The sequence below is a fragment of the Coniophora puteana genome (genome assembly GCF_000271625.1).
Source record: "Coniophora puteana RWD-64-598 SS2 unplaced genomic scaffold CONPUscaffold_9, whole genome shotgun sequence".
In the NCBI taxonomy this organism is placed as follows: Eukaryota; Fungi; Basidiomycota; class Agaricomycetes; order Boletales; family Coniophoraceae; genus Coniophora; species Coniophora puteana.
In genome coordinates this window covers 1,857,109-1,869,705 of record NW_006913061.1, presented here as the reverse complement: position 1 = coordinate 1,869,705, position 12,597 = coordinate 1,857,109, and the positions used below count along the sequence as shown (strand labels likewise).

At 49.4% G+C, this 12,597-nt stretch overlaps 2 protein-coding genes across 2 annotated transcripts; both read right to left on the bottom strand.

Annotated features, from left to right (window-relative positions):
* Nucleotides 1-25: 25 nt before the first annotated feature.
* On the bottom strand, nucleotides 26-9,680 carry CONPUDRAFT_74806 (uncharacterized protein; the record flags this gene model as incomplete). The annotated part of the gene is made up of 14 exons (XM_007772361.1): nucleotides 26-48; nucleotides 126-391; nucleotides 448-638; nucleotides 677-1,016; nucleotides 1,070-1,281; nucleotides 1,339-2,457; nucleotides 2,506-2,896; nucleotides 2,948-3,737; nucleotides 3,772-3,923; nucleotides 3,999-5,927; nucleotides 5,982-6,826; nucleotides 6,876-8,339; nucleotides 8,388-8,647; nucleotides 8,678-9,680. 14 exons carry the CDS (start codon nucleotides 9,678-9,680, stop codon nucleotides 26-28), a joined length of 8,985 nt encoding a protein of 2,994 aa, XP_007770551.1.
* Nucleotides 9,681-10,291: 611 nt separating this feature from the next.
* Nucleotides 10,292-12,373, bottom strand: CONPUDRAFT_138480 (amidase signature enzyme; the record flags this gene model as incomplete). The annotated part of the gene is made up of 9 exons (XM_007772808.1): nucleotides 10,292-10,592; nucleotides 10,647-10,694; nucleotides 10,750-10,889; nucleotides 10,940-11,073; nucleotides 11,125-11,492; nucleotides 11,560-11,904; nucleotides 11,974-11,991; nucleotides 12,041-12,230; nucleotides 12,287-12,373. The coding sequence occupies 9 exons, from the start codon at nucleotides 12,371-12,373 to the stop codon at nucleotides 10,360-10,362; spliced, it is 1,563 nt and encodes a 520-aa protein (XP_007770998.1). The 3' UTR covers nucleotides 10,292-10,359.
* Between the last annotated feature and the right edge of the window lie 224 nt (nucleotides 12,374-12,597).

Here is a 12,597-nt window from a genome sequence, read left to right as displayed (position 1 = left end):
CGTTATTAGAAACATTAGTTGACCATTATGAATCATGTCGGCGTAGAGCTAGCATTGAGGCGACCACCCTAATCATCAACGACTTCATCAATAATCCATGTCCGTCTCTTGTAATGGCTACTTACCAACGAAGATAGTGGCGAGATTGACCACATCCGTAGCCTCAGATACCAACTCGTTCACGACATACTCGACGCTGAGGGCCTTGCTGAGCTTGCGGGAGACAGACGACAGCGCACGATCCGCTGCTTCAGACGCAGACCCGCTATCCAGGTCAAGATCGATGTCGCCAGCTCGAGTCCCCGCACGCGTAATTGCTGGTGCAGGTACCTGATTGGCATCGGTGTTTGCACTGCTTTGGACTTGCTGCAACTTGAACTCACTCGCCGTCCTAAGGTAAGAATAGAACGTGAGCACAAGGATACGAACATGGAGGAAATAACCAACCAAGAGTGGAGGGGATCGTATTTGAAGACTTCCAGTACGGTCATGATGACGTCTGAGCGCTCACGCAAGACACGAAGTGTTTCTTCAGCGCAGCGCTGGAACACTCCCTGCGTCCCAGAAATACCCATGCCATCGACCATATCTCGGGTCATACGGAAGGGAACACGTTCAGGCACGGGAAGAAGCTTGCCCTACAGCGTAGATTTTAGTGACAATACTGGTTCCTGACCAACGTATGACATGCCTGATCAAAGGCAATTCCCAAGTCAATGTGAACGACCTCCCCTGATATATTATCCATGAGAATGTTGCTGAGGTGACGGTCACCTAATCCAAGAACGTGACCAGTGATGGATGTTGTGGCCACACTGCGAGTATAGCCTAAACGCATAGCGAACCAGGCCATCGGATGCTTGTGTTTCTCAGTAAAATAGTAACGCATCACGGGTTGGAACTTTTTCTGTATCGTTTTGTACGTGGTGACCAGAGGGCCTTGCGAAGAGTTTTGTTGACGGGCATCTCGCAAAAGATCTGTAGTCTTGAGAAATGTCAAATCTTTTGGCCGATATCTACTTTTACATTAGATTTATTTTCCACGCTGAAGAGAATGGGTGGTTCTGACCTCTGGTGAGCGTCAGCCACCCAGTTTCGCAGCGGTGTTGTGTTCGTCACGAACTCAAGAACGCCGGCCTGAGGAGCCAGAGGTATCACCTTATAACCACGAACACTCAGGCTCCGGCGCCTTGTCTCGCGATCGACTCGTAAGACAGCATTCACGAGATCGAAAACCTGCTCCATGACAGCATCTTGTCGTAAATCATCATGACCTTTGAACTGAAGACACTTCATCAAGCAAGGGGTTAAACGCTAAGAAAGAACAAATATACTCACGAGTTGAGTGAATTTCTCGCCGTTGTCCCCTACGCAAACGCATATTTTGGGCATGCTGATACCGCCGGCCGTTTTGTAGTGAGTTTCATAGTGCGATATCAGCACACAGTTTTTGTATTCAAGGGTGGGGTCGATGGGAGTGTGCGCGGTCATGACCGGGATGCGCAAAGCCTTAATGGAGCGTATGGCGAACGTATCAGGTATCATAGTTGAGCCCTTGGGTGGCGCCTTTGGCAGCCGATGGTTGGCCCATTGAATAGCGGCCTCACAGAGCCTCTCTACAGCTTCAAGCCGATCACAGCAAGCAGGATCCGCTCTGAGACGTTGGAGTACGGAGATTGCAGCTTCAGCACGAGCGGTCTGCGAGGACGCTTGGTGCCTCGAAGATGATCGCCTACTGTTTGATGATTGCTCTGGTGACAAAGAGTAGACCTGATAAAGACTATGGAACGGATGCTCGCGGCACATGCGAAGAACGAGGCTTTGAAGATTGGCCTGACTTTCCAAAATATCGTCTGACTTCGCCATACGGGCAGATAGCTGGTGAGCCAAGAAGACAAATTTCCGAGAAGGGATGCGGGGTAGAATGTTAGCCAGACTGGTCTGCAGTTCTGGACTGTCAAAGTTGGCAAGCCAGAGGGAGCATAACCGAATAGGCCCATCGTCATCGTATTTGTCAGCCGACGACAGACAGCGAGAGTACATCTCTAGAGCCTGGACAAGGAAGGCAAATTGAGCTTGTTTGAGTTGCTCATAGGAGATTGTATCAGCTTCGAGTATAGCTCTCGCCCTCTTGAGCTCATGGTCTTGATTCCTCTTCTGCTCTTCATATCCAGGCTGGGATCTTGGTACTTGCTTCATTTGGTCTTCTCGTTGACGGATTTCTTGCATTTTGCGATCAACATAGATTTTCCACCGGATCATGTCCGGAGACTTGATGATGGTCTGATATTGTTGCTCAGCGAACATAGCGTATTGGTGATATACGGAGGAGCATGCTTCGCCACATGCATGTTCCGTGTAATTCTCCAGCTCGCCTGCAAGTCTGACAGCTGGTATGAAGAACTGGGTAGTTATGTCTGCTGGTCTCTCCAAGCAACCTTCCGAACTCCATGTTCCCTTGTTAATGTCTCAGTAAGCAGATATGAGAAGCTCAGTAATACATACCAGCGTGGCAAGCGATAAAGCATTTTGCCGCTTGAAGGTAGAGCTGACATTCCCTTTCGCCATATTCGGCTGTTGCGTGACTTCCCGAAGGAATTGTACCGCTGGCCTCTGCTCATTTAGACGCCAAAGGACGTGCGCAAACTCCTGCGAAACATCAAGCGCTTTTTCACTCTCCAAGCGGCGGGCTTTCACCACAGAGTTCAGCGCAATTTGAAGCTGATCTGATTGTCGTGCGGCCTCGGAAAGGTTAATGAGACATTGCTTTTCTAGCTCGATAAGCTGCTGAAGAAAGGGGGTGGTCATTGCTCCGATCTGGTCTCGTTGTTCTTTCTGTCTAGCGGAGTGAAGCAAGGAGAGTCGCGTAGCCATTATACTCTCCATGTCCGAAAATCTACACTCAGCTCAGTTAGCAGTACTTCTCTTTGAGCAACACGCCACGTACTCAAATCTAGGATCAATACTTGCAATGGCTACCTGGTCTTCTACTTCGATTGACCTTCGAGCCAGACTTTGCTGCATTCCAACGTTGGTCCATTTATCAATTTGATTAAGACACATGAGGTTCTGCGCGACCTGGCGAATTTCCATAATGTTTTCGCTCCCTAGTTCTCGCATCCGAGCTATTTCGTCGCGGCAGGCGGCTTGCGTGATCACCCTAGTTGCCTCGGGGTCCCGTTCTCTGAAAACACCGCGAAGAGACCTGTAAATAGAAAGGCCAGCATTGGAAGTATCAAGGCGGTCGGGTAAGTTCCATGTTTCCGTTCTCCAACCAAGTTGATAGCTAAGAGTTGACGACTGAGAGTGAGAGTCGCCTCCAACCTGTGTATTATGTAAGGCTCCAACAGCCAGATGGTCAAATCCAAAGGCCCGGAATGCACTGAGCAACCCATCGGCATCATTGCGACTGTCGTCTCGCGCCTCCAGTCCAGCTCCATGAAACCGGAAAGCTTTGTCCCACTGCTTCTCGTGGTGGAAGCGCCGAATCAGGAAGGCACTCATGTCGGCGGTTGCAATGCCATAGAATCCGTCAGGTTCGTCAATGTGGCTGTAAATGTCGAACATAATCTGCTCTGTGTCTTGTGGATTGCGCCTAGGTTTCTCCTTCTCCACAGAAAGCTCCAGGAATAAAAGAGCGGTGGTGTAAGCTCCGCACCGAACGGCGCTCCTAGCCAAGAGATCGTGGTCAATATCTAACCATTTGTCATAAGCTAGCAAGTCGGGGTTATTGCTCCCTTGAAAATGTCGTAGGTGAAGTACGACGTCTACAATAGACCGCAGACATGAGACATGCGTATCCGTGGACCGTAGGACATCGGCGAAGTACTGTGAGAGCATTGATTTCAGTGACGGAGCTGTCGATGAACGATTTTGTGCTGCATTCTCCAGAACCTTGTGCACTAACAGTGGCAAAACATCGTCTGCGAAATGCATGTTGCGATGAAGAATTTCATGGAGTTGACCATAGAAAGCGTCGGAAGGAGCAAGGACGTTACTGAGTCGTCGTAATCATAGTAATCCATGTGGCAAAGTCGCATTCTGCTCTGGACTGGCCAACAGCCAGGTGGACCAAATTCGCAGCGGCTTTCGTACAAGTTCCAACTGGATATTGTTGCAGATATGTGAGACAAGTGCGTTGGTCGGATGCCCAGGACTGCAGGAGAATGGCATCTGCGCTTTGAACGGACATCAAGGAACGAAGAGTGCGATACGCCAGATCCGCCACGCTGGGAGCGTCACCATCCAAAAGTGATAGCAACACTTCGACGATGGCTTTCTGAGAAGATTTCCGTAAGGTAGGATCTTGTTTGGATACATTGTACCGGTGCATTTGACGCATACTAGATGCCATGGTTTGCTCCTTTTTGAAGCTGTATATACCCCCAGCATTGAGCACAAGCAGAGAAGCGAAAGCCTCTACGTCATGATCCAGGATCTGGTTGTTAGCAGGTATAGAGCCCTTTAATCTCCAAAAGTCTACGCGAGCGAATTGCTCCTTGTCATAGGTCTGTTTGGCCGCAAGGTCACGCATTCGCCGAACAAGGCGGAACTTGTTGGATAAGATGCGATGATCGCCAAGTGTCGCTGACAGACGCTCATAGTTGATGTCCTGATACATCGTCAGTAGCTGTGTGGACGGCTGATGCGGCCATGCAGAGAGGGCATTCATGACTTGAGGCCAGAGAGCCGGAACTTGTGCTAGGTCATACGTCTGATCATCGATCCACGAGAGGAGTCGATTACCCAATGAAATTGCTGTTTTATCCTCAGAAATGGTTGCATATGAGTGGGCAGCAACACATGTCCGGATCAAGACATCGGGGAGACGTGGTTCATCGATCCCTTTCGCCTTGTAAACTGAGAACGACCACTGTAAGAATGACTGTGCTGCGGGGACCAGCATTACTTCTTGCAACAATGCAGACGACTGACGAGCGAAACCGTATAATAAGGTAGGATCGTGCATGTCTTGGTGATGCAGAGCAACGAATAATGTGATACCGTTCAGAAGGCGCATCTGTTCGTTGATGAGGGGTGTCCTGTGAATCTCCGCGAACATTTGATGCAGGACATGAAATAATAAAGCACGCATATGCTCTTTTGGCACAATATCAAAGCACCAATTCAAAGAACTGATCACTGCCAGCGTACCGAAGGCCGGAAGGTTGGGATGGTGTAGGGAGCAGTCGTCTAGTCGTCTGTACTGAGATAGACTTCGGAAGACCATTGCGGCAGGTCTAGTGCTGTCTAGTTCATGTAGAGCACGGAAAACCGGGCCCTCGGTCGTGAAGTCTTGATCTGCCAGAGTGCACAAAATCATTGTGACAACCCTGTCAGCGTTGTACTTGATACAGCGTTCCAATCCGTCATATTCGGCAAGACGGATGTTTCTTGAGGCAAAGAGCTGCTCTAGCTGTTCGGTAGACCGATCCTGAGCAGGGCAACCATCAAGCCATTGTACTAATAGAAAGCCGATCAGGGTTCCAAGAGATTCTTTGAGAGCCTCTTTGGGCTCCTTCTCCATTGCTGCGCAGTGGCTCAAGAACAAGTCTTGTCCATGTTCTGTTGCATTCGGATCCGTGTCAACGGCTAACAAATTCGTGGGCGTGAACGCAAGGAAAGTACTGTCGGCGCATTCTTTCCGGCTCGTATAACCAAGGAGTGACGGCGGGAGTCGCATAATATCTTGACCAGCCTGCCTGATTGAGGATGCAATCTGGGAAGCGTAAGCTTCGAACAGGTCCGAATGCTTGGATAAACCCATCCTGTCGGAAACAGCCCTTAAGATGGCTTGTATGTATCGGGTATACAGAGAGCTGTGGAAAGCGGCTTCAATCAAATGCCAATAAGGCCCTCTCCTGACTGTAGAACTGACAACCATCAGATTTCCCAAGGTCAACATTCGCGTCAACATCTGTTCAAACCTGCTTACATGGAGGCATTAGCCATCATTATCGAGTGTAAGTTAGGTTACTTACTCTCCCAAGTCCCGGGTGAGCCATTTCTTGATCTCGTCATATAATAGCGATTCGTCCACGCCAGCTTTTTGCAAGTGGGATAACAACTGTGCATTGCAAGTAGCTGCCCGGAATCGGACCCTTGTATCATCGTCCGCACCCATCATTGGAAGGAGAAATGAGGGGCTATGGGCATCACCATTTTCTGTAGACCAAAATATTTGCTCTGGATCAAGTTTCACGTAATTGCTAAGGAATCTGCAGATGGTATCACGAATACGCCAGGATCGTATCTTCCTTTCCCGTGCTACTCTGGCAAGCCAGGAACAGAGTTCACGGACGTGGTCCCCAACATCGGCGTTCGCAAAACTATCTTGGAGCCAAAGATGCATGGTTGAGTTAAGAATATGGCAAGCATATAATATCACTTCTTCAGACCGTTTGTAGGCGTACTGGCCGAGCATTGGCTCCAACTTGAGGAGAAACTGATCGAGGGTATCGGCAGATAAATTGAGCAGCCGTTTACCCACTTGATCAAAGTATGAAGGACCAAGAGCAATGAAGTCAGCATCAGAGCACTCCATAAAGAAGTTGGTGAGCTCCCTGTCGCGTACAGGCTCAGCTGAAGTTGCCTGTAGCATCGGAAGCAAAGCGAGCAAATCTACTGCGGTCTTAACGACAGAAATGCGTAAATTGTCACTCATCCCCTTTTCGTTGGTCGGGTCTGATGATTGTCCCGTTCGGATGGGCCCAAAACCATCTTTGTCCGAAACATTTGCAGCATGATCACCGCCGGATCCTTGTCCCGAGTATACTCTCAAAGTGTCCTTGAGAGCCCCCGAGACTGGCCCAAAGATTTCTCGAATCTGCTCCATAAGATGATCAGCATTCAAACTCCATGGGAGTAAGTCTCACCTCTGGGTTGCGCCAGAGCACTTGTCGAAAGCGCGACCGGGATCCCACAGATTGAATGGCTCTACGTGAACGTGAGTCTCCCGATCTTTGAGTCTTAACGCCAGTCCCAGAACCCGCAGCTAGCATCGTGTCCCACGCGACATTACGATTGCCGGATGTGCCGTCAGAAATCAACAGCTCCAAGCCTCTTAGAATGAGAAGCCTTTCTTCAGATGTCCATTTCGAGTCCGTTATTAGAGGAGCGATAAGTGAGATGACATTCCCTGCTAGTTGAATTACTCGCTTGTTGGGCCGAGTGCCGTTGTAAACCATGAGGGACTCAAAGGACAATGAAACGACTGCAGCATCTAAAGATTGTCGAAGCACCTCTGCGGTAAGGTGGGATTTGGCCTCTGCGAAAGCCTCAAACCGGGACAGAACAGTCTCCAGTGAGCTCAGCAAGGTCCCAGAGATCCGGCGAACGCGACCATTTGGTTGGAGGAGGTCATTTTCATCGACAGTGATTTGATCTTCAAAATATGACTGCGGTTCTTCGGAGCTAGAGATATTTCGATGTCCATCTTGCGTATCGAGGAGTTTTGCGCGTAGAATGTAATCGCGTAATGGCTGGGTGCTCTTCTCGTCCATCAGAACATCGACGATGGAGCTTTCCGGGAGCGAAGGAGACCATGCAAACTCGCATCTTTTCGGCACTGCGATAACGCCTTGGAGAAGAATCAAAAGATCACCGGGAGTATATAAGGGCATGCGGTATCTTTCCATGGTGGTATCCTTCGCTCGGCCTAAACGAAGGTTGTCGAGAAGCCATGCCAGTACTTTTTCTTCTAACTGCATGCGATAAAGCCTTACGTCCTGCCCGGCGATACGCAAGGCCTCCGTTAGGAACACGCAGACGGAGTCGGTTGGAGCTGTAGGACCTTGCGTCTCGAGGTCTTTCGCAAAAGTCTCGATTTCCGACAACATCCGATGAGATGCTAGAAAATGCTGAGAGAATCGCATCAGAGTATAGGCTGTATGGCATGCGGCGCGGTACACAGTCGGAACGTTGGCGCGGCGCATAGCATGGGTCCATATGGGGTCCCAAATATCAAAGGTTTGATTAGTTGACTGCCTAGCTGCGACATGCTGTTGCTGGGAAGATAGAAGGGAAAGTTGAGCGCCTTCTGCCTCGGCAATGGCGGCTAGACAGACGAAGACCCAAGACTGCACTATGGGATCATCAAAGGAGATGAATTGGACGAGGACGCTAATCACGGAATCTTGCAGCGTATCATGTATTCGGAACCAGTATCGGTCTATAAAAAACAGGAGGACCTGCAGCCGGTAAACGCGAACAGAGTTATGAGAAGCGGACTGAATGGAAAATAACAACGTTGTGATAGGATCCTCTCTCCTTTGATGTTTGTTGCCTGCCATTGCAGGGTTGAGCGTCGCATTGTGGATAGATTCCGAATAATTGAACAGCTGGGCGCTCTCTTCAGCTTAATGTCAGAAGAACAGTCTCACTCTAACCTGATTAACGCAATCTGCCTGAAGCTCTAGTACGGCCCAGGCCATAGCTTGACTGGCATCAAAATGCCACCCCGCACGAAACGTCCGACAAATGAATGGTTCTGTGTTGTTTTTTCCCTTGTTTAAAGTCGATACTTCTAGCCTGATGCATTCCAACAGTAGATTGTCTACCCCCCATCGAATGTCAGCCTCGCCGTTGAGTAGGTGCCAGAGTCGATAAATCCTATCAGACCAAGCTGATGGCGGTCCACCACCAGTATCTAAGAAAGGGAATATGGTTCTCAGTATACCAAGCAGAAATTCTTTCAATTGTTTGTTCTTGGTGCCCCAGAGACCGACTAGACCATCCCAAGAGTCTTGAGCAAATCTCTTCACTTCGTCGGTTTGATTGAGTGCATAGTGGGACAGGACAGCCTGAAGGGCAATGAGGTAATCGTGGTGCAAAGAGGTATCGCCAGGAAACTTTTCCAGAAAGCGTCGCATCCGTACAAGGATAGCAGATGGCATGTAGGGATATTGAGACGCCACTAAGGGAGCGGAAGGAGAGCGGAGAAGTATGACCAATAGAGAGGTAAATTCAATCTGCTCGAGAGAAGCAGTAGGACCAGTCTTGGAAGAATGAAGGCGTTTGGAGCTGGGACCGGGAGTCGCGCTTGCATCTCTCCGTCGCTTGCGCGACGATGCAGTCAATGCACCCTCTTCTTCATCTACGCCTGAGTCATTTTGGTACATTGAGTCATCGACATCCATTGCATCAATCTCTCCTCCGTCATCAAGACATTCATCTAATTTCCTCCGCAGAGGGTCGCCCAAAACAACGTTGAAAGCCATCTTGACGAGGTCAATCCATGTACTTTCTTCGAGATTCTCCAGATGAGGTGTCCAGCTCAGCACACATCTGATTATCTTGAGGTAGTCTAGGCAGACATGACCATTGAGCTCCCCTTTGTCTACCATCATCTGCAAAAGATGTGCCATGAGAGGTTTAATCACTTTCTTGTTCAGGAGGTGGACGCTCCGCAAGGTGAGCCATCGCAAGCAAGAAACGGCATCGTCCAAACGACGCAGTGCGGGCGCCGCTCCTGACTTCTTTGCCGTCGCCTCCTTCTCTTTGAGAACGTTGGTGAAGATAGCTTGAAAGACGACAAGCCATGCGCGACCATCCTGCGTGTCATCAAGGTTGTCAACTGCGTGATCTCGTGTAAAGACGTTGCGGATTGACGAAATGCCCTCTTGTCGCTCTTTGACCTTGTCGCTCTTGAGCTGCTGAAGAACAGTGTTTAGATTATTCATGGGGAGAATGTGCCACAGGATCGTGGCATAGGGCCAACTAGAAACTTGACGCGGCGCGTGTCGACGCTGACCGCGACGAAAGTGTTCTATTTGATATTATTTGGCTCACGTCAAATACAAAGGACAGGAACAGAGCGCATCCTGCTTTTTCTTCATCAATCATCTGGCCTCTTTCTGCCCGGACAGCGCTTTTTGCTTCTACCCTGTACCGGTTCTGGTGAAGGGCCTATAAGAAGGCCATTCTCTCGTCTAATCAACGAGAGAGCGGGTGGTTTCTAGAAGTGCAGATTTTATAAGATCGAGTAAAGTCTGTCATGATCATATTCTACCCTATATTTATGCAATAAAACTCCTCAATTTCTTAACTTTATTCTGACTGAAATCACTCTGCTACCGGCGCTGATTCTCAGAAATTTATTTCACTATAACATAGAAGGTGCTCGGAGATCCATCGTTCAAATTTTCTCATTTATAGAACGTGCATCTTCAGGGCAGTTAACGTTCACCCTCCGGATCCGTGGCTACCTAGAAATGTGCAGAGAACTTCTGTGATCCAATTTTCTGAATCCTCGCAAATCTCCACATGTACCGACAACTCAAATGGCGACCCACAATTTCGAGTGTATACAAACATTGCTCCAAGTATCTAACAGCTTCGCCTTGTTTATACTCACAGCCATCAACATAAAACATGACGCAATTGTGTCTTGGGTATGGCAGTAGCAAGCGCTAGTTTCCTCAGACGTGCCTTTGTCGCCTGCTCAAACGCAAAAGCGTAGCCTAGGAGCTTGGACTCGCTGTACGCTGTTCCCACAAAGGCCAGCCCAAAAGGAAAGCCCGGACCATCCTCGTACAGTGGCTCGGGAGACTCTGGCATTGCATGGACGTTGTCGGGCATAAAACCAAGAGGTACTAGTGCAAGAGACGAGTCAAGGGGAAGAATTTGGTCATAGGCCTAAAACAAACCGGAAATAACAGGGTAGCCGGCCATGCCAGCAGGCGTAGAGACATTTGCTTTTCAAAGTGCTCATCAATTTCACAGTAGCGATAGTGAGCGGGTGTATCACACCTTCCGTGGGTAAAACCAGGGCGTCCAGGTGGAACTTCTGCAAAGCATCATCGATGCCCTGTGCTCTCCCCAAGCGGAGACTTTCGGTGAGCGCAGTATAATAACTGTTATCTTTGCGGCTTGTCTCTGATGCAATGAATCTAGCAATGTTAAAAATCTTTGAAGACAGGCATAGACATATGAAGCCTACTTGTCCTGGTTTGCATAATGTGGGGCAATGAGCTCTACGTCTGCGTGCTCTATGTTATACGCGATCAAGTCTGACAATGTCCTCACGTCAGATGGAGTGTGGATCAGCTCGCCGAGGTACTCGTTGATATCTGCCTGTGTCTGTTTGGCAAGCTTCAAAAAGTCACCTGAATAATCTAAGCTCACTCTGAAGTCCATTCGAAAAACAATACTCTCCGCTTGCGATGTCTTCATCTCCTCTGTCGAAGCTAACTCGGTGTTATCAACGACTTCTGCGCCTAATTTGCGGAGCACGTCAAGGGTTTCCTCAAAGTACTCGTACATCTCTGATTTTTCGGTGTCGAATAGCTCGCGAGGTACACCAAGTCTTGCCCCTTTCAGCGCGTCCGTACGTAAGACAGCTAGATAATCTGGCCGACTTTCAGATTCAGGCTGAGCAAGCGTCCGTTTGTCGCGAGGATCGGGACCGCTGATGGTCGAGAGGAGAATAGCGGCGTCGGTCACGCTGCGGCACATCGGACCAGGTGTGTCTTGCGTAGACGACAACGGGATGACTAAGTTTCGCTAAGTTAGCTTTTTACAGTATGTAGTTGGTTCGAAACCATTCGTAACTAATCATACCTCCCGCCCGCGAGACAAGCCCTACTGTGGGCTTTACGCCAACAATGTTGTTCCTGCTGCTTGGACATATGATTGATCCGTTGGTCTCAGTCCCTGAAGCTCCGGCAGCGAGTCCCACAGCGATAGCAGAAGCACTGCCCGAACTTGAACCCGAAGGATCACCCTTGGGATGATATGGACAAATCGATTGTCCACCCCGAGCAGACCACCCCCACGGCATGGAGCCGCGGTAGTGTGCCCACTCACACATATTCGTCTTCCCTAGAAAGATAGCGCCAGCTGCGCGAAGGAGAGTGACAATATGTGCATCCCGAGGTACAACAGAGCCGAGAAGAGCATATGAACCTGAAGAAGATTCCCAATCGATGGTTGAAACCTTGAGACACTTTGACAGAGATCGTGGTCAGGACAAACCTGCGGTTGTATTCATCCCTGCAAACTCTCAAAAACACTGCCAATAGATGTCATGGGATCGACACACCCTCTTCGTAAACTGTCGCGATATTATCCTTCAGAAGCAACGGTATACCGTGCAATGGCCCACGTGGAACTTTACTGCGGCGCTCCTCATCAAGGGCGGATGCTTGCTCAAGTACAGATGGGTTGGTCTCGATCACTGCATGAAGAGCAGCGCCTTGGTAATTGACTTCCTCGATCCGCGCGAGATAAGCCTATGAAAGCGTAAGAAAATTAGACCGTCCTAAAGAAGAGGAGCAAACAAAGCTACTTTGCAGAGATCAAGGGACGTGAATGCACCCGCCGTCAGTCCATCCTGCAACTCAAAGATAGAGGCTTCATACAAGTCTGGATGCATGGTACTGTAGGTCATGATGCAATCAATTGCTAGAGCTGCCACGTTTGCAGGAGTTTGCTGGTCCTCAAGCCTCAATGTGGACTTTTAGTCCGACGCCGTCACAGGTTAACTCACTGACCGCAGCCTGGGCGACTCGAACTGACTCGTTCATCCCGTTTATCTGTCGCCGTCGTGCCTTCTCGCCCAAATTGCTGAGATACGCTGTGATCTCACTGTAGCGTGCC